At 40.4% G+C, this 19,155-nt stretch overlaps 1 protein-coding gene across 5 annotated transcripts in view; it reads right to left on the bottom strand.

Annotated features, from left to right (window-relative positions):
• Positions 1-19,155, bottom strand: part of Scyl2 (SCY1 like pseudokinase 2) — a 50,709-nt gene that overhangs the window by 17,011 nt on the left and 14,543 nt on the right. For 4 of the 5 annotated variants that reach the window (XM_029542327.1, XM_029542328.1, XM_021205024.2 and 1 more), the window contains exons 3-9: positions 13,736-13,893; positions 10,692-10,836; positions 6,127-6,276; positions 3,977-4,198; positions 3,166-3,282; positions 1,837-1,962; positions 719-895 (exon numbers count right to left, since the gene is read on the bottom strand). In XM_029542327.1, coding sequence (XP_029398187.1) covers positions 719-895; positions 1,837-1,962; positions 3,166-3,282; positions 3,977-4,198; positions 6,127-6,276; positions 10,692-10,836; positions 13,736-13,893 — 1,095 coding nt within the window. Of the gene's footprint in view, positions 1-718; positions 896-1,836; positions 1,963-3,165; positions 3,283-3,976; positions 4,199-6,126; positions 6,277-10,691; positions 10,837-13,735; positions 13,894-16,991; positions 17,139-19,155 lie in introns of all 5 variants that reach the window. The other variant, XM_029542329.1, reaches the window with a different exon arrangement.

Here is a 19,155-nt window from a genome sequence, read left to right as displayed (position 1 = left end):
TTTCTCCATGAATAATTATTGGAATATAATTAATTTGTAGACCAGGCTGGCCTCGAACTCAGAAATCCACCTGCCTCTGCCTCCCAAGTGCTGGGATTAAAGGCGTGCGCCACCACCGCCTGGCCATTTTCCTCTTTTAATAAAATTATTTATTAGGAAAAAAATAGAGACAACTGACACACATCATCTAAAAATTAACTAATAGAATATCAAGCCAAATAAAAATATCAAAAACTTGATTTTTCCAAACTGCTAGCTTTTAATAAGGGACAATGTAACACACGCAAAATCTAATTACAACTTATTTTCTAAGACAATGACTTATAAAAAGCCACAAACATTCATTTGCTAAGTTTAATTATATTAACTTTCTGTCTAGTGAAAAAAATCTAACATATGTATCTCAAGTTTTTAAACATTTAACATTTTTTATTTATTTGTATTTGACATGTATGGGTGTTTTGCCTGAATGTGCATGTCTGTGCCTGGTTCCTGGAGTCCAGAGTTGGATCCCTAGGATAGGAGTGACAGATGGCTATGAGCCACCATGTGGGTGCTGGGAATTGAGCCAGGTCCTCTGCAAGAGCAGCCAGCACTAAGCCATTTCTATAGCCCCTCCATACTCAATTTTTAAAAGCTCAAAATAGTCACTGTTTTGTTCTTAGTGGTAGTAGCTATTACAATAACACATAAATATTCAGAAGTACTCACAACATACCTGGATTGGCTCCTGCTGTTTAAATACAGGACCGAGTTCAGGTAGAATCAATTTGATATATTCTTCTTTGGTGCATTCCTCAGCAATCAGCAAAACATTAGGTAAAACAAAAGGTACCATATCAGGATTTACAAATTCTGAGGTCAAACAGGGTAAAATCCTCTGCACAATGACACGCTGAAAGGAAAAAAATGAAAAATTTGTAAAAACAAAATATATTTCAGAACTTCAGTACTTACAATTGAAGTGTAAAGTGACCATAGAGTTCATGGCTGAAACTGAAATATCTTCTAGACTCTGTTGCTAGTTACATCAAGACAAACTCCACAGGCTCCCAATGCCAGTAAACCAGGCTACATACTCGCTCCAGCCTTTGCAAGTTCAACTTGTGTTCACTGACAGTGTTTCTTCTCTTATTCCTGTCATTCATGACTCTACCTGAAGCAGCACCTGACTCTTCTAACTGATGACTCAGACAGCACACATGCCTGTGTGTGCTGCGGCAGCTGTGAGGAACGACAGGGTTCTGCTTTCCAGCCATGACAGTAAAGGGTAGCAGACAAGGGCTGTGACTGCTGAAGCTTTACAAACAATTTTAGAGTCAGCAATTAATAGTCTTACAACTACTATCTTCTCTAGCATTCATTATTTTTAAGATTGTCTCACTATGTAGTCTGGTTAGCCTAGAACTCAAAAGTCCACCTGCCCTACCCCACCAAGTGCCCCCAGACCCAGGCTCTCCAACATTTTGAGTATTACTTGACATTCATTGTTTACTGAGTCCGAGAAAGAGGGTAGAAAAACAGTTGCATCCGGATTGATGCATCCTTTAACTGCTAGCGAGCAGTGAGCTCCACCAAGGCTGTTTACAGACACCACTGGGGACACACTCAATAACCAGCACAGGTAGCCTTAACACAGGACGCATCCTAAGGTTTAAATCCTACCTGTTTTGCACCATACCTAAGCTTTGGCTTTGGCTTCAGTAGGCAGCATGTTACTGTCACTTACACACCTCAGATAAAGCCGTCTTACTTCATTGGAAGAGTGGTTTATAGTAAGCCCACCTAAATATTAAATTAAAAACTGCTGACTATGTAAAAAACTGATTAACAAACCTTGGGCAGCTTTGGTAGAACCTTTGGCAATCCTTTGAAGAACTGTGATTTCTGGAGATTATCTCTTTGGAATAAGGTATCAAAATATTGAAGTGTTACTGCACCAACATCATCAAAGAAGGGAATCTACAATACAGAAAGAAGCCAATTATTCTGATATTTAGTTAAAGTTAATCTTATCTAAAATTACCACAACAAAATGAAAAAGTATTCAAAATATTCAGCAATATTATAAACATTAAATAAAAATTATAATTAGAAAAATCCAAATAAAAAATTCATTTTTCAAGTTCAAATCACCAGTACCTATGAATCAGCTGAGCAGTAACATTATTTATGATACAGAAAAATTAAAATAGTTTAAAAGCTGGGGCTGAAAAAAAGATAGCTCAGCAGGGAAGAACATGTGTTGCTATTCTAGAGGACATGAAATTCCCAGCATAACATCACAAAACTTCTGCACTTACAAACACATACCTTTACACAGACACACCATTAAAAACCCGTAAATAAAGTGTTTAAGAATAGAATGCCTTTAAAAGACCCAACAAGCAGCTGAAAGAGTCAGATGCAGATATTTGTACTCAACCAATGGACAGAAAGAAGTTGCTGACCCCTGTGATAGAATTAGGGAAAAGCTGGAAAAAGATGAGGAGAGCGACCCTGTAGGAGGACCAACAATCTCAATTAACCTGGACCCCCTGAGATCTCTCAGGAGAGCGACCCTGTAGGAGGACCAACAGTCTCAATTAACCTGGACCCCCCTGAGATCTCTCAAACACTGGATCACCAGCCAGGCAGGATACACCAGCTGATATGAGGCCCCCAACACATATACAGCAGAGAACTGCCAGGTCTGGGTTCAGTCAGAAAAGATGCACCTAATCCTCAAGAGACTGGAGGCCCCAGGGAGTTTAGAGGTGGGGTGGGGGTGGGGGGTGAGAAGGAGGTATAGGATGGGGAACAGTCAAGAGGGTAGACTAGGAGGGGAATAAAATCTGGAGTGCTAAAAAAAAAAAAAAAAAGAAGAAAGAATAAAATACCTTGAAAACAGGACGAATAATATATTTACTAAATTAAAGATGAAGCTTTGACTTTTCAGGGAATCCAGAATGTCTGCATCCCTGATTGTGCTATCAGATCTCTGTTTAATTGAAATCTTAATTTTCTTCACAACTGTGTACATAAATTATTTAGCTAGTTAATATTAAAAGCTGAATATTTAACACATTCAGGAACACAGCATCTAAGGACAAAGTTATGCATTATAAGAGTTGCAATTTTATTTTTTTGTTCCATCATCTAATACAAAAATCCAGATGTACTCACTTTTGTCATTTGATCTGCATCGGGTCTCACAGTTGGAGTCACATTTAACAACAGTTTGACGTGCTCACGAACTTCCTCGGGTATACTTGTCAGTGAACTAGATCCTAACCGACTCAACTACTCAAAAGAGCAAAACCAAACATGAGTATAGAACATCCAAAAGGCTAAGAAGAACCCTTTCTACTCGGCGTATCTGCTGACTGCATAAATACTATTTTCTCAATATAACTAAAAATGTCATTAATACTCCAAGTCTTTCCATGTCTAAAGTAAGATAGGGAGTATTTTAGACACTCTAGTAAAGGTCATGATAAAGGTGGTAGAACTAATGTAATCATTACTTAAAGAAAATACTTTTACTGAATTGACTTTACACAAACTTGAAATGAAGTGCTCATTTCTATGAAGGAATTTCTGCAGCTGTGATTTGCCTGCAAAAACTGCACAGGACCAAGCTAGTCAGCTCTCCAGCATGGGAGAAGGACCCCACCTGTCGCTAAGGAGCTGTGGCAGCTGCTGGCTGCTGGGAGAGGATACCCTCCAGGGAATAAGCACACACTCATGAGGACATGGACAGCGCAAAGCAATTACAAAAACCTGACAACATGAGAAGGAAGGGAACTTGGGAAAATGGGAGTGGAGGGGAGGAGTTAAGTGGAAAAGGGAGTGAATGTGATTGAAAAACAACAGATGTGTACATAAAAATCTTTAAAAAATTAATAAAGATACTATATTTTTAAAAAGAATTTTTTGTCTACAGTTTAGAAAAAAAACCCAGGAGAGATCTAAACCCATGTTAATAGGCGAATACCTGGTCCAGTTGTCGACTGAAACTCTTGTAAATGTCCTGCTTGTTGACTTCAAATATAGGTCTCCCTTGATTAAACACAGCATACATAACAGCTCCTAATGAGTACATGTCACTGGCTGTCTCACAGCTCACAGACAGGATATATTCAGGAGCCAAGTATTCAGGATTTGGAAGACACAATGATGGTAAGTTTGGGTCCCATTCTTTACAAGGAAACTTAGGCTGTAAGAAGACAGAAAGGGGTGGTACATTTACACAATGGAGAACTACTCAGCTATTAAAACCAATGAATTCATGAAATTCTTAGGCAAATGGATGCATCTGGAGGATGTCATCCTGAGTGAGGTAATCCAATAAGAAAAGAACTCACATGGTATGCACTCACTGATAAGCGGTTATTAGCCCAGAAGCATAGAATACCCAAGATACAATTTGCAAAACACATGAAACTCAAGAAGGATGACCAAAGTGTGGATACTTTGCTCCTTCTTAGAATGGGGAACAAAATACCCATGGAAGGAGTTACAGAGACAAAGTTCAGAGCTAAGACAGAAGGAAGGACCATCCAGAGACTGCTCCACCAGGGGATCCAACCCATATACAACCACCAAACCCAGACAATATTGCATATGCCAGAAAGATTTTGCTGACAGGACCCTGATATAGCTCTCTCTTGTGAGGCTATGCCAGTGCCTGGCAAATACAGAAGTGGACACTCATAGTCATCTATTGGATGGAACACAGGGCCCCCAATGGAGGAGCTAGAGAAAGTACCCAAGGAGCTGAAGGGGTCTGCAACCCTACAGGTGGAAAAACAATATGAACTAACCAGTACTCCCTGAGCTCGTGTATCCAGCTGCATGTGTAGCAGAAGATGGCCTAGTCAGCCATCGTTGGGAAGAGAGGCCCCTTGGTCTTGCAAACTTTATATGCCCTAGTACAGGGAAACACCAGGGCCAAGAAGTGGGAGTGAGTGGATAGGGGAGCAGGGGGTGGGGGGAGGGTATAGGGGACTTTCAAGATAGCATTTGAAATGTAAATGAAGAAAATATCTAATAAAAAAATTGGAAAAAAAAAAAAAGGGACAGAAAGGGGATGACAAGGTTAGACTTCGTGTAATAGCAAACCACCACAGGCCACAGCTATCTTTAAATCTGTACTGACCCAGCTATGCGTGGAGGCGCCTTTAGTAGGCCTTTAGTTCCAGCATGTAGGACAGAGAGGCAGGTGGATCTCTGTGAGTTCAAGGCCAGTCAGGGTTACATACAGAGAACCTGTTTCTGAAACTAAAAGAGACAACAACAGCATACGGAGTCAAGCAAGGGAAAATGTTACCATCACCTTTAACTCTAAAATTCCCAAGTCAGCAAATCTGGAAAAATGTGTGCAACAAACACCTGTGTTGTAATAAGTGCCCATCACAAAGGTTTTCTAAGTCATCGGGAGTCAATCAATGCAAAGCCCGGATGGCCTAAGGCAGTATTCTAAGTATGAATGGACAGGTATCCTGAACCAGTGGGACAAGTGCTTGGGAGCAGAAAGATGGAACTGAGACCCTAGCTGAGCGCTCAGCACCCACCTAAAGTCACTGCGCCTACACGATACACCACAATGAGTTGTGGTAAGGAGTAAGTACAGAAATGCTCGAAAGAGCTTGGGAGATCAAAGGAGGGGCTGGGGAGGAGAGTGAGTTATGCGCATATGTGAGACTGCCAAAGAATATGCTGAACCGATTTTTAAAATGAAGAAAATACTGTAATAAATGTCAGCATGCTATTCCTGCTAGTGCTCTGTGCTCCCTGAGGACGATGCACGTTCTCACAGGCAGGAGCAATGGTATTAAGGAATCATGATAGCAGTTTGTGTATTTGGATTTCTAAAAAAAGAAATTTCTGTTGAACTAAGTTGTTCAGTTTTCTCTGGGGCCTTTTCCTTAAGGCAGCTACAGAATCAATCACCTGACAAATACCCTCCGGCACAGGGTCAGCCAGATCTCTCCTTATAGTCAGGTACACACTGCACCATCACTGGGTCTCATGCTTTACCATGCTACATAATGTTTCCTGGTCCACTGCAGATACAATCATAGATTTCCATGATTTTAAAAATCTAGACATGAGAACATTAAACAAATCTAAAGCTGCCATTACCTCCTGTTCAGAAGGATTGCTCGATGACACACAAAAGTCAAAACCCATTATTTTCCAGGCTCCGCTTTTATTCAAAATGATATTTTCAGGAGTAACATTTCCATGAACCATTTTTACACTGCTATGCAAAAATGACAATCCTTCAGAAACCTGGAAATAAAACATAAAAAAAAAAATGACTTGTAAAAATTGCCTTTTGAATGGAACACAGCACCTGCTGGGTCTCCTAGTTTTCACAAGTCAGCTAGCAATCAAACTCGTGAGGAAATTGTACAGCAAAACTCAAGTACAGCTATAAAGAGGTTTCTTTTTATAATACAGAAAGAAGAAAAATTTCTGCTGTATAAATTAATTCATTTCTAGTTTGAAAAGAGATAAATTAGTTCATTTCCAGTTTGAAATATGAGATAAATTAATTCATTTTTCGTTTAAAACATGAGATAAATTGATTCATTTCCAGTTTGAAACATGAGAATTCTCATTGAGTTAGGTAAGATTTTTGTATAGTTACACTTTATATTTAAAATTCAACTTCTCTAAGTAGTCATTACTGTGCTTAGTTTTAAGTATTTAATGTTTACTTACAGTCACACTGAACTAACACAAGGTAACTTTTACATCAGTGCCAGAGACGACTGTGGAATCAGGTAAACAGAGCAGATGGATGTCTATACCAGGAAGAGGTGGGTTCTAGCAAGTGGCCGCTCTCGGACTTCCAAGAAACCTCTGTCCCTGGCTTTCCTCAAACTCTCTTTCCTGTCTGCTTTCCCGGCTTTCTGGGCTCTGCTCACTTCCCCAGTTCTCACCATCATTACTCCTCCACCGTGGAGCGGGGCCTCTGCTCTATGCCAGACCTCCTCACCAGACCACCTTCTCTTTCCCTCACTCTGCTATAAGCATCAGAATCCCAGAGGAATCCGAAATTGAGTTTCTACCCCAAATTTAGTTCATCTGTCCTATAATGTTTTTCATACTAGTTAATAATTACTTTGTTTTTCTATTTACTAAGAACAAAAGCTCTGAATTATCCTGAGTTGCTTGTTTTAATTTAGCCAATCAGCCCGCCATGGGAGTACCTGCCTTTAACCCCATAACCCTAGTACCCTGGAAGCAGAGGCAAGTGAATCTCTGTTAAGTTAAAGGGCAGCTTGGACTATATAGCAAATTCCAGATGAACCAGGGTTACACAAAGTCCCTGTCACTATACATATAAATCTACACACACACACACACACACACACACACACACACACACATTTGCAAAGCATCTTACTTTCATTTCGAAACAGACATAAGACATGATCCAGGTTTACCCCCTTGCCACCTCTGCACCACCAGTCTCTGGCCAGGGCTGCCCGCACCTATCACATCCCTTGGCTTCTGCCCTAATCCTCTACAGTCTGTCAAGGCAGCTGCTTCAGTGCTCTCTTAAAACAACCCAGACTATTCCTTCTCCTATTCAAACCTCCTTGCTCTCAGAGTAAAATCTGAATCATTTTTTGGCTTCCAGGAACCCATAAAGGTCATGTAAGGTGAGGATTTATAAATGTTCCCAGAAGCCAAAGGTAATTAAGTAAGATCCCACTCCTGGAGTAGACTACCTTCCTATGAGCTACAGATCAAAGAGGCCTCCAAAATATAAGTAATTGCCACTGCTGAATGCCCACCAGAACTACACTGTAATGTAAGACTTTACTACAGAAGATAACCCAGCTGGTCACAAAACAGAGAGAAACCAAGCTGCTACTAAACTGGAAGCTTCCTACTTGCTAGCTAGCTCACAAGATGCTAGAGAAATGGTTGTCAAGGGTCTTAGCTGTGGACTCCCTGACAGGGAAAATTTATACTGGTGCAACAGTAACAGTCTGTTACCCAGGTAACCAACCTCTTTCTGACTGGAATTAAGGCCCAGGCCATAGGAGGAAATGTATACCTAATACTTTAAGTCTGGTTAAAAGCCTACAGCTGAGGAGGCTGTACGCTCTAATAGGGAAAAACAATGCTGTGGCTTTGTTAAACAGATATAACAGAACTGCCTTCCAAATCACTTTGTTTATGTCCACTGAGAAATACAGCTGAAGGGTCTTCCAGTTGGTAGAGCTGCCTGCAGAGACGCACAGCAGTGCAACTACCTACACAACACTGGACCTGTCACCACTCATGATAGTGGGAGTGGGAGGTCAGGGTCCTCCCTGAGGATCTACAGGCAGTTTAACCATTCTCAGAGCAGGAGAGACATTTTCTTCACTGAGGTAGTCACTCACTGGTAAGGTCCCCAGGCTCCTGCAAGCAAGCCTAAGTAAACTGACGGGGTCACTAAAGAAACAAAGACATTAAAGCAGAAGAAAGACTAGTTAAAAAGATGAAGGGATGGAGAGATGATGACTCAGCAGGAAAAAGCAGAGGATCCCCTATTCAATTCTCAGCACCCGCATGGTGCCTTACAACCATCTGTAACTAAAGGTACAAGGGATCTGATGCCTAGGTGTGGTGCACATATTTATGCAGGCAAAAACATACATGTTTAAAAAAAAAGAGGAGTAGGAGGGGGATGGGGAGCAGTGACAGGAGAGTAACAGAAGAACAGGGTCAAAACACATTACACATAGGTGTGAAATGTCACAACCAACGAGACCCACTGTTACAAAGTTAACATGATAATAAACTTTGTGAAGTTGTACATTTTCAAAATATTCCCAAACATAACTTGAAAAAGTACAGTTTTTCAAATCTAGAAGTTTCCTTAACTTCACAAGAAAACAAGCTACATACTTACTGTATATTTTTAGAAGAATAACTTAGTTATATTTCTATACAGGGATCATGTCCCATATACTTTAGTTAAAACGCCAGTGCTGGAGCATATTAACTAAGGCTCAGATCAGGACTATGTACACAGATATATATGGGGGGTTATTTTTTGTATGCACGAGAGTCCTATGTGGGGTGGTTATGTGCATGCATGGGGGAGGGGTGGAGGAGGACATCAGTGTACTGCTCTATCACTCACTCTTAGGGTCTCACTGAGCCCAGAGCTACAGTCATCTGCAGACTCTGCACCGCAGACTGGATTACAGGTGTGCACACATGCAGTTCCTTAAGCGAGTGCAGAGAATGCAGACTCAGGTCCTTGTGCTTACACAGCAAGTGCTCTGATCTACTAAGCCTTCTCTCCGGCTTCTATTTTTTTTTTTTTTTTTTTTATTTTAACTATCTGTCTGATAATCTTTCAAATTATTTTGTAGTTTGGGAAAACAGTCCAATTGCCTGCTACAAAACAACAGCAATCAAAATGGAGGTGGTCAGAAAGAAAAACCTAGAAATAGTCTCTACATATGGTCAAACGATATTTTTCTTATGGTGGCACTAAAAGCATTCAATGGGGGAATGGTGTCCAGCTTCTTAATAAGTGACGCTGGGAAAACAAACTATCAAAGAATGGAGTTGGACCTTTATGACATTTACAAAAGTTAACTCAAGCAAGAGCTGTAGCTCACTGGCAGAGCATGGACTGAACATGGCAAAGGCCTACACAAGAACAGTAAAACCAATCAGCAGCTGGAAATGGAGACCTAAGACACCCACAGGGCGCTCCCTGACACTGGAAATGGATGAGAGACCTAAGATACCGATGGGGCGCTCCCTGACACTGGCTCTCACAGCTCTGATGTCACCAGCAGCACAGGTAAGAAGGAGAAGTGCTCAAGCTGACATGACACCTAGCAGATGATGCTCAGCAGGGAAAGCACCTGCTGCCAAAGTCAGGCCTCAGCTCCATCCCTGGACACACACGTAGGAGAACCCACTCCCAAAGCTGTCCTCTGACCTTCACACACACACTCCCCACTTAATGCACGATAAGGAGAAAATTTTAAATTGTTTTTAAATTTTTAGTAACTAATATAATCTTTATTTCAAAGGAACTCAGAATTTACTAGCAAATCTAATCCATGGTGCTAGTAAGCAGAAAAAGAAAAATCTTAAAAACAGGCATATATGAAAAGACCAACAATACCTCTCAATATAGTCTAAATTTCCTTAAAAATATTTTGTTGTTATTAAATACCTTTATTTTCATTATTAAAGTTTTATTTATGAGCTGTAACAACAAAGTTTATGAAACAAACTTGCATGATTGAAAAGAATTAAAAGGAACTTACCCAACAGCCAACAAGTGATCCCCTCATAGGTTACCAGTGTTATCAGTGTCATATATTTAAAATAACTTAGCAAGGCATTGTGGGGCAAGGCTAGCCTGGCTTATATAGCAAGTAGCAGACCAGCCAGAACAATACATTAAGACCTAGATGTATGTTTGGCTGGGCTTTTTGTTTGTTTTGTTTTTTTTTTTCGTGGGGGGGAGGAGGGAAGGGAGGGCACACATAAAATATAATTTAAGACTAATGATAAAGACAACAAAAATTCTAAGACATGAAAATAATTTCCAAATTATTGTCAAGTGTCAAAGGTTTACATCATGTAGTCTACCTGGCAGATCAATCTGAAATAGATACAAATTGTTTTAAAGAGAAAAAACTTGTCCCATATTAAATAAAACTACATACCTGAAGCAAACCATACTTAGTTTCTACATCATAAAGTTTATAATCCTTGATGTCTGGAGATATTGAAGAGGGTAGATTTTCCCAGTTACCAAGGACATTGGCTAAACTGGCAAAAACTGGTTCTGTACAGAATGCCAAGCAATCCCTGTTTCAAAAGAGAAAAGAGTCACTCTCACTTTTACACATTATAGAAATTAAATACACATAAAATAACAGATAATCTATCAAAGAACTAAGTTAAGAAACTACTTCATATCAGTAAGAGAGTTTGGGGTTGATAACCCCAGCATGACTACAGCACCCCAAAACCACAAACCACACAGGATAAATTATTCAATCTTTTAAACTAAGTACTGTGACAACTGTGATACATTTTTATTTTAAATTTTAAAAGTCACAAAATATTTCAATTTTGCTTTTTAAATGATTGCTTGAAAACCAAAGAACTGACTCAAAACTCAAAACTGTTTCATTAAACCCTCCTACACTTATCTGTAAGGCTGTAATTTTCAGAATATGCTCCAAGAAACCTACAGCTTTCTCACAGCCCACAGGAGCAAGTCAGGGGAGATAGGCCCTATCCATTCTCTCAATCAAAACAGCTTTATCTACTTTGTACATCATTTTGAAAGGAAGGATTCAACAGTTTTTAAGTTTCAATCACTGTTTTTTTTTTTTTTACTTAAAAGATTTTAATGTTCATTGAATGTTACCATGGAAACTGGCATCCTGTTCCCATGAAATAATGATCACCTCAATCTTTGAAGACAGGTAAGATGTGGCTCCAAGCCCCGGCTTTTCTATTTACTGTCTTGATGATGCTCATACCATCTCTAGGAGCCTCTCTTTGTCGTTTGTAAGATGGTGCTAACAGACACACTCTGGAGGGTTCCAGTAAGAACCAAGGGCCTTAACCATAGAAAGTACAAGGCAGGTCGCCAGCTTCTGCTGGCACGCTCAATGAACTAACACTGCTGCCATAATTACCAAGCATGCCAGGCCCGGCCAGGCTCCAGCTCCAAGATGCCGGTTATTTAACAGCGGCTCTGCACTGATCTCATGTGTCTGTAACATACTGCTTAGCTTTCCTTCTGCCTTGAACTTACTTTCTCAAATGAAAAGAAATGTGGAATCTAAATCTATCATCTCAATCCTAACAATACATTGAAAACTGGAAATTATTGCTTCTAGTCCTTAAAGTGTCCCTCCTCCTATGATGAATGCTTACTACCATTTTCATAAACCTTACAACCACATGTCATGTAGTAACCTGTGAATTGTGCCTTTTCCTGATGGCAAATAAATTCCTATTTTCAAGCTTCAACAGGTAGAGCTTGTCATGCAAGTCTACTGTCCTGGGTTCAATTCCCAGGTGTAAGGACAGAACTGATTCCACAAAATTGTCCTCTGACCTTTACACACACCATGACATGTATGCCCATACATATACATCATACATACCCAATTTAATAAATGGAAAGAAAATGTTTAATTTCCTAACTCTATTATTTAAAACACTTTATAAAAAGCTATATGATAAAGGAAAGTCCACTAGCCCTTCTCACCTCAGGAAACTTCAAACATATTATGAGACATAAGACAAATAGATCACATAAACACAACAGAGACATTTTTATAAGAGATCTGAGCATACTCCTTGGTAGCACAGTATAGCACGGTTGAGAGACAGTGGGCATGTGTGAGCTAGCACATAGGCGCAGGAGTTGCAAACCCCCAGGTTTGCCATTTATGCCAGAGTTTCAATGGTGCCCCCCCCCATCTTCATCCTGTGGAGGCATCTGCACAACTTTGCACGTGTTAATGTCTGTGCCTTTGTTTGGGAATCATGAGGTGGAGAGACTTACTGAGGATTTCAAACAAGGAGCTTTCAGAAACCTAATATGTAAAGCAAACAGAAGCCAACCTATCCCAGCTGAGGGGAGATGGGAAGCTTGGAACCTGCTGCTTGCCTGCTCCTGCCTTATCCTTAACATCCTAAGGTCACAGAACACAACTGCTGACAACTTAAAACCTTCTAAGACAAGGGGACAGTGGGCTAAAGAGGGTGGAAGAAATAACGCTGAAAAAATGACTATGAATAATATAGAAAAAATTTACAAAGGTTGGGTATCTAAAGGATTGGTTCAGTCAAGATACATAAGTCTTATTTTCTGATTATCTCAGCAACATTGCCTAAGCTATCATTCAGTAAAACCGATGGTGAAATAATTGAAACTACAGACTGACAGACTGGACATTAAAGGTTTAATGTCTAGAACAGCACTTGGTACACATACAACAGCAATCCCAGGATCATTAGTGAAAAGCAGATCAGAAATACAAACAGCAAGATCATCCTCTTTCAAGCAGTGGCTGTTCCAGTTCCCTCAGATCTGCTATGACTACTAGAAACAAATATGGACTCCTGGCAAATGTGAAAAGTGCCAATCTTCCATTCCACACACGCAGAGGCTCTCTAGCAGAGGCTCACTATTCGAGGCTCTCTGACTGCTCCTACAGAGGACCCAGGTTCTGTTCTGAGCACGACTCAGTGGCACACAGCTGCTGCTAACTCCACTTCTAGGAGTGACACCATCTTCTGGCCTGAAGGCTACACACACGGTGCACATAAACTCACAAGCAGACATACATGCACATAAAAATAAATAGACACATGCATGCATGATATAAATATAAATTGTAAGGTAACAAATGATCCATCTGATCTCAACACTTACTTTTTTTTTTTTTTTTTTTTTTTGGTTTTTTGAGACAAGGTTTCTCTGTATAGCCCTGGCTGTCCTGGAACTCACTTTGTAAACCAGGCTGGCCTCGAACTCAGAAATCTGCCTCCCAAGTGCTGGGATTAAAGGCGTGCACCACAACGCCCTGCAACACTTACTTTTCAAGAAATTGTATTGATAATATTTGAAAGAGACCAAATAGTTACTTTTAACTACTTATTCAGGACATTTCCTGTATGAATTTTCAAACATTTACCTACTTATTCAGGACATTTCCTGTATGAATTTTCAAACATTTACCTTGACTCTTCTAAAGGATGCTGGACAGTAAGAAGCCGAGGGTGTCGTAGTCGGGTTAGCTGTTGGACTCCGCGTTTTAAAGAATCGATGATTTGATCCTTTTCAAATTTTTGATATTTGTCAATCAGCTTTTTATCAAAGACAAAAACAGCCACTTCCTAATTTAAAAAAAAAAAAATGTAGCTAATTTAATCAGGAAATATATAAAAGCAGTAAAAATTATATCTGAGTGTTATAACGGTCTATGAACAAATAACTAAAACTAACGTTATAGAAATGTTAACAATATTTCAATAGTACACCAATGAAAAAGCTGAGTAAATAAAGGTAAGTAAATCCAAATATGTTTAGAGCGTCAGACCCCGGTCCTCGCTTCTCATAAGGAGACCATAGGGAATCCCCATCTTGTAATTATCAGAATTACACACAAGCTATGTGCCACTCATTCCTCTATGTAGTGCTCTTAACTCAAACAGAACATTTGAATAAATGCTTAAACCTTCAAAATGTTATTCGTAACGGGACTCCCATAGCCCAGTACGTGAAGGGCTGGGATTACAGGTCTGCAGCACCAAACCCAGCCCAGCAACAAAATTTAAGGATAAAAAACTTTACAAAGACAGGCTCTCTGTCAGAGATGATTGTTTACCCAAAGCCTACTACATAGGGGTTTTAAAGTGTGAGTACTACCCCTTCCCTGCGCTCTGTGGGCAGTCACTGCATGGTCACTGCGCCCCTCCCTCCCTGTCCCTGTATTACCGCTCTGGTCGCTTGTTCTTCCACTGACTGTGAACTCATATCCTGGCTTTTGTTATTTTCAAACCACAACATTATAAAAGGTAATCAGGGCAACACTTACGCATCAAACCCTATAGCTAAAGTTGCAGGGCGTTAGTCTACCAAAGACTGAACCAATGAAGTATTTCTCAAGCCGGCTTACTACTTACACAACAGACTCAGGGCAGCCAGCCTTTAATAGAGCAGATACACCAATCTGTCAGCTAAGAATAACACAGGACAAATAAGGAGAATTCACGTGATAATACCTTTGGGGTAGAGGTCAGGGAAGCTGAGTGGCAGCATTAAATTTCATATACAGTTTGTATAACCCTTATACAAAAAAGATGTTTGGGACCAGGCTGCTCCTGACACAGGATGCAGTGTAAACATGAAATCCATTACATTCTGCATACACTTTACACACACCTGAAGACAATTTTTTAAACAGTACTTAGGCACTTGTATGAGATCAGGTGTAGGGTTTTCTTTAACACATCTGCTGTCACTCAAATGGCTGGAATTTGGGATTTTAGAGTAGGGATGCTCAGACTGTCTTCACAGCTTTTCTCTTTGGCTATTAGAAAATACAGCATAACCAGACGGCAGTCTCACATGACACTAACTCTGGACACAGATGCCCTCAACATCCACTCTCCTACCTCACTCTTCACTTGGATTCACGTGGAAGATTATATTTTAGTAAGTGCTCTTCTCTAACACCTTTTATAAATGCATCTAATTTAAATGTGTTTTTCACAGTGTCACAGTTTTAGAACGGATCACATGAAATGGCTCTGGTGCTCTTGCCATTTCCCAGCTCTTAAAGAGAATGCTCCAGTTCTTGAAGAAAAGAAACACAATTCTATCAGGAGATCCTAAATGGACTGCCCTAGGTCAAAAACAAGACTCTGCCTCCAGAGGCCACCACAGGTTATCAACTATCTTTAGAACTTTTCTGCTTCAATCAGTTACTTACAATTAATCAATTTCAACAAAGCTGTGTTGTTAACCATTTCAAGCCTCCTGAGTTATAAACCCAGCACTTTGAAACTTTCCATAGGCTTAGATCAACATGATTTCCAGTTTGTATTTTTATTATTTTTCTATCAGATTAAGCAGCCGTAATCTGAAGAGCTGACACCTAAACTTTTCTTAAATTAAAACCTGTAATGTTTGAAGGTTTTCAGGGTTCAGATATTAAGGTTCTCAAGCAGTGACGTCTACAAATACTCCAAACCCCAAAACCTCTAAAACCTGAAATACTTCTGGTGGCAAAAACGTCAGACGGGGGAGGTTAATTAGTTAGTACTCTCCACACTTATCACTTCCATAAAAATCCCTTCACCAGTTACCTTGTAGTTATTTCAGACTTTTTGTAACATACACAATGGCATAGACTCTAGCAATGGCTTAGACCTAAAAGACTCTCAAATGTTTACTGTCCTACTGATTATCAATAAAGACAAGCAATTAATAAAATTTTATTATCATTTTGAACTAAAATTTTCATCTTATCAGGATACAAAGTTTCAAGTGTAGAGGAAAAATGGAGCAGTACTGACTGAGTCACTACATGACAAGAGGCCAGAGTGTGGCGGCACACACCTGCACCTCAGCATTCATCGGGCTCAGGGAATTGGACCACAAGGTCGAGGTGAGCCTGGCCTAAACAACTAAACCTTGTTTTAAAAATGCAAAAACTGAAAAGCAAAACAAAAAGCTTGAGCACAGGTATCTATGTGGTGACAACCACTCATATACATAAAAGTAAATAAATCTTTAAAACTTCTGAAGTAGTATTATTGTTTATTCACTGCATACATTAAGAGCACTGTTCTCAGCTGGGTGTGGTGGCGCACGCCTTTAATCCCAGCACTCGGGAGGCAGAGGCAGGCGGATTTCTGAGTTCAAGGCCGGCCTGATCTACAGAGTGAGTTCCAGGACAGCCAGGACTGCACAGAGAAACCCTGTCTCGGAAAAAAAAGAGAGAGAGAGAGAGAGAGAGAGAGAGAGAGAGAGAGAGAGAGAGAGAGAGAGAGAACTGTTCCCCTGTGACTAGATAGGTCACAGGCCCTAGGGAAGAACCCAATGCTATTATTCTACTAAATGGACATATGCTTAAAGACATACTGCTTACCTACAGATCAGACCCCATCAGAGAAGCTGCTCTTTGCAGTAGATGGCAAATACAGAGACCTCAACTGGTTGGTCAGCACATAATGCAGAGCCATAGTGGAATGCTCTGTGTAAATCAGGCAAACATGGCACGCCCTCCCTCCCAAGGCTCAGGGATGTAGAGGGAGAGGAGGTGGGAAGATTCTAAGGACCAGAGGTGGCTGACAACACAAGGAAAGCATTTCCAGATTCAACTGGACAGTCACACACATAAATTCACAGCAACTGTGACAGCATGCATAAGACCTATCAAGGTCCAGCCAGACAAAATCAGCATAGGAAGGTGGACATGAAATCTCACCACTAGTTGAAGAGCAACCGGCATTTGATAGCCGCTAGGTAAGGGAGAATCAGTTTTCTTTAACAGTGTGACTCCTGGTAGGTCATTCACAGGCCAAGACTATCAGGGCACCACAAAGTGGACAGGATGAGGAACGAAATCTCAAAACTGAGTGGAAGAAATGAAGAGGATGTTAAAGGAGAAGGGAGGAAGGGAGGGAGGGAGGGAGGGAGGGAGGGAGGGAGGGAGGGAAGGGAGAGAAGGGAGGAAGGGAAGGGTGGGGGGAAAGGGAGTGGAGGGGTGAATGTGTTCAAACGTTCTATAAAATTCTCAAAGAACTAATAAAAAATCTTTTTAAAAAAGTACTGTTTTCTTACTAGCCTAACTTTATGAAAGTAATGAGATGCATGCCCAGGTGAGTACAGTAACACAACTATAATACTAGCACCCCAAAGGCTGAGAGAAGGACCTGCTTATAATCTGTAAAAGCTACTTGCTTACAGTAAAGCTGAACTCTACTGAAAACAATATGGTTCAAGATACAATGTGAATTATATAATGCAGTGCGTAGTCATCTCAGAGCAGCAGACACGGTCGTCAAACTCAGCTGTCCTTCACGCGCTCTGCTCTGTGGGTCCCTGTGACGCGTCGGGGTGCTGCTGAGAATCAACTGTACTCTCCTGACTCTTAGCTAGCAGTTCTTCAAAGTGACAAACTAAACTGCAAATGTTATCTGCACAAACTGATGGCCCATAGGGTGGGCGCAGGAGGCTGAGGTGATGATCTGTGAGTCTGAGAGCAGCCTGGACACCCAGGAAGCTGCAGACCAGTGCAGGCTGTGCAGGTCTCACAAGTCAAAAAGGACTGGGGAGACAGCTAAGGCATGCAAGGCTGAGAAATGAGCTTGATTCCTGGATCCCATGGGACCGAGAGACCACAAGGTGTCCTTTGACCTCCTCACTGCCAGAGTAAACACACACACACACATGCACACGCGCACACACACACACACACACACACACACACACGCACGCACACACGCACACACACTCTTTCTCTCTAAATAAACAAAAGAGCTAGGGCTCAGTGGTACAGCATTCACCTGGCATGCAGCTGCAAACCACCCTTGGGTTCAATCTCTATTTAAAAAGAAAAAAAGGTAACGAGATTGCTTTGCTTTTTAAAACAAAAAGGTAATAGAATATACTCATAAAATTACTAACCTAGAATCATTTTCTTTTGTGATCATTTTTTCTCTAAGTGACTTAATTAACATTCCATTTTATAGAACAGTTTCATTTTAAAACTTTTAATTATATTTAGTCATTATAATTGAATTATGCTTTTGTCTACATAATATAAACAAGCCTTACCCACAAATATTGGCACTGTATATATTTACATTTTTGTGTATATTTATAAATACATAAATATAAATATATATGTATATATTTATATGCATATATATACATACATATGCATACACACAAAACACACATATAAAACATGAATACTCTGCAGTAGGAAGTACATGTCTAACCCTAGTCTCGGCAGAGTGAATAAGATATGGACAAGGAACTCTTGACTATGTGACGACTTTCAAAGCCAGCCAGTCTAATCTAGATGAGAAGGAAAGCAGTCAGGGTAATCCTCAGCCATGTCCTGAGTTACAGGATAGCAGCACTACATGAGACCCTACCTCAGATAGCTGGATGGATGAACAGACAGACAGGAGAGACAGACGATAAGCAAGCTCAGGGTAATCTTCAGTCACACAGAGAGTTACAAGCTGTATTACATGAGACCCTATCCCAGAGAGAGACAGAGAGAAGACAGACAGACAATAAATGGATGGACGGACGGACGGACGGACGGACGGACGGATGGATGGAATGCTAAGACAGATAGCTCTATCTTTGTTATCCCTAAAAAAAAAAAAGACAAGAGCTAGAAAGCTATTTAACTCAAAGTTCTAGGAATATCATGAAGCACTGTGGGAGTGAGGAGCAACAGATATGACTTCAAAGTCAAATTAATGCCCAATTTGAAAAAAATAAAAGATAACTGAAAAATTTTCAAAATGTATAATCATTCTACTTAAAAGTATGCAGAGGTGAGGTGAGAAAGATGTCCCAGTGGGTAAGGCATCTTACCACTGGCCTAAGTGCCACAGAGTAGGAAGAAC

Source organism: Mus pahari, chromosome 9 (genome assembly GCF_900095145.1).
Source record: "Mus pahari chromosome 9, PAHARI_EIJ_v1.1, whole genome shotgun sequence".
Classification (NCBI taxonomy): Eukaryota; Metazoa; Chordata; class Mammalia; order Rodentia; family Muridae; genus Mus; species Mus pahari.
Note: the sequence above shows the minus strand (reverse complement) of the source record. Positions and strands in the feature narration are given on the sequence as shown.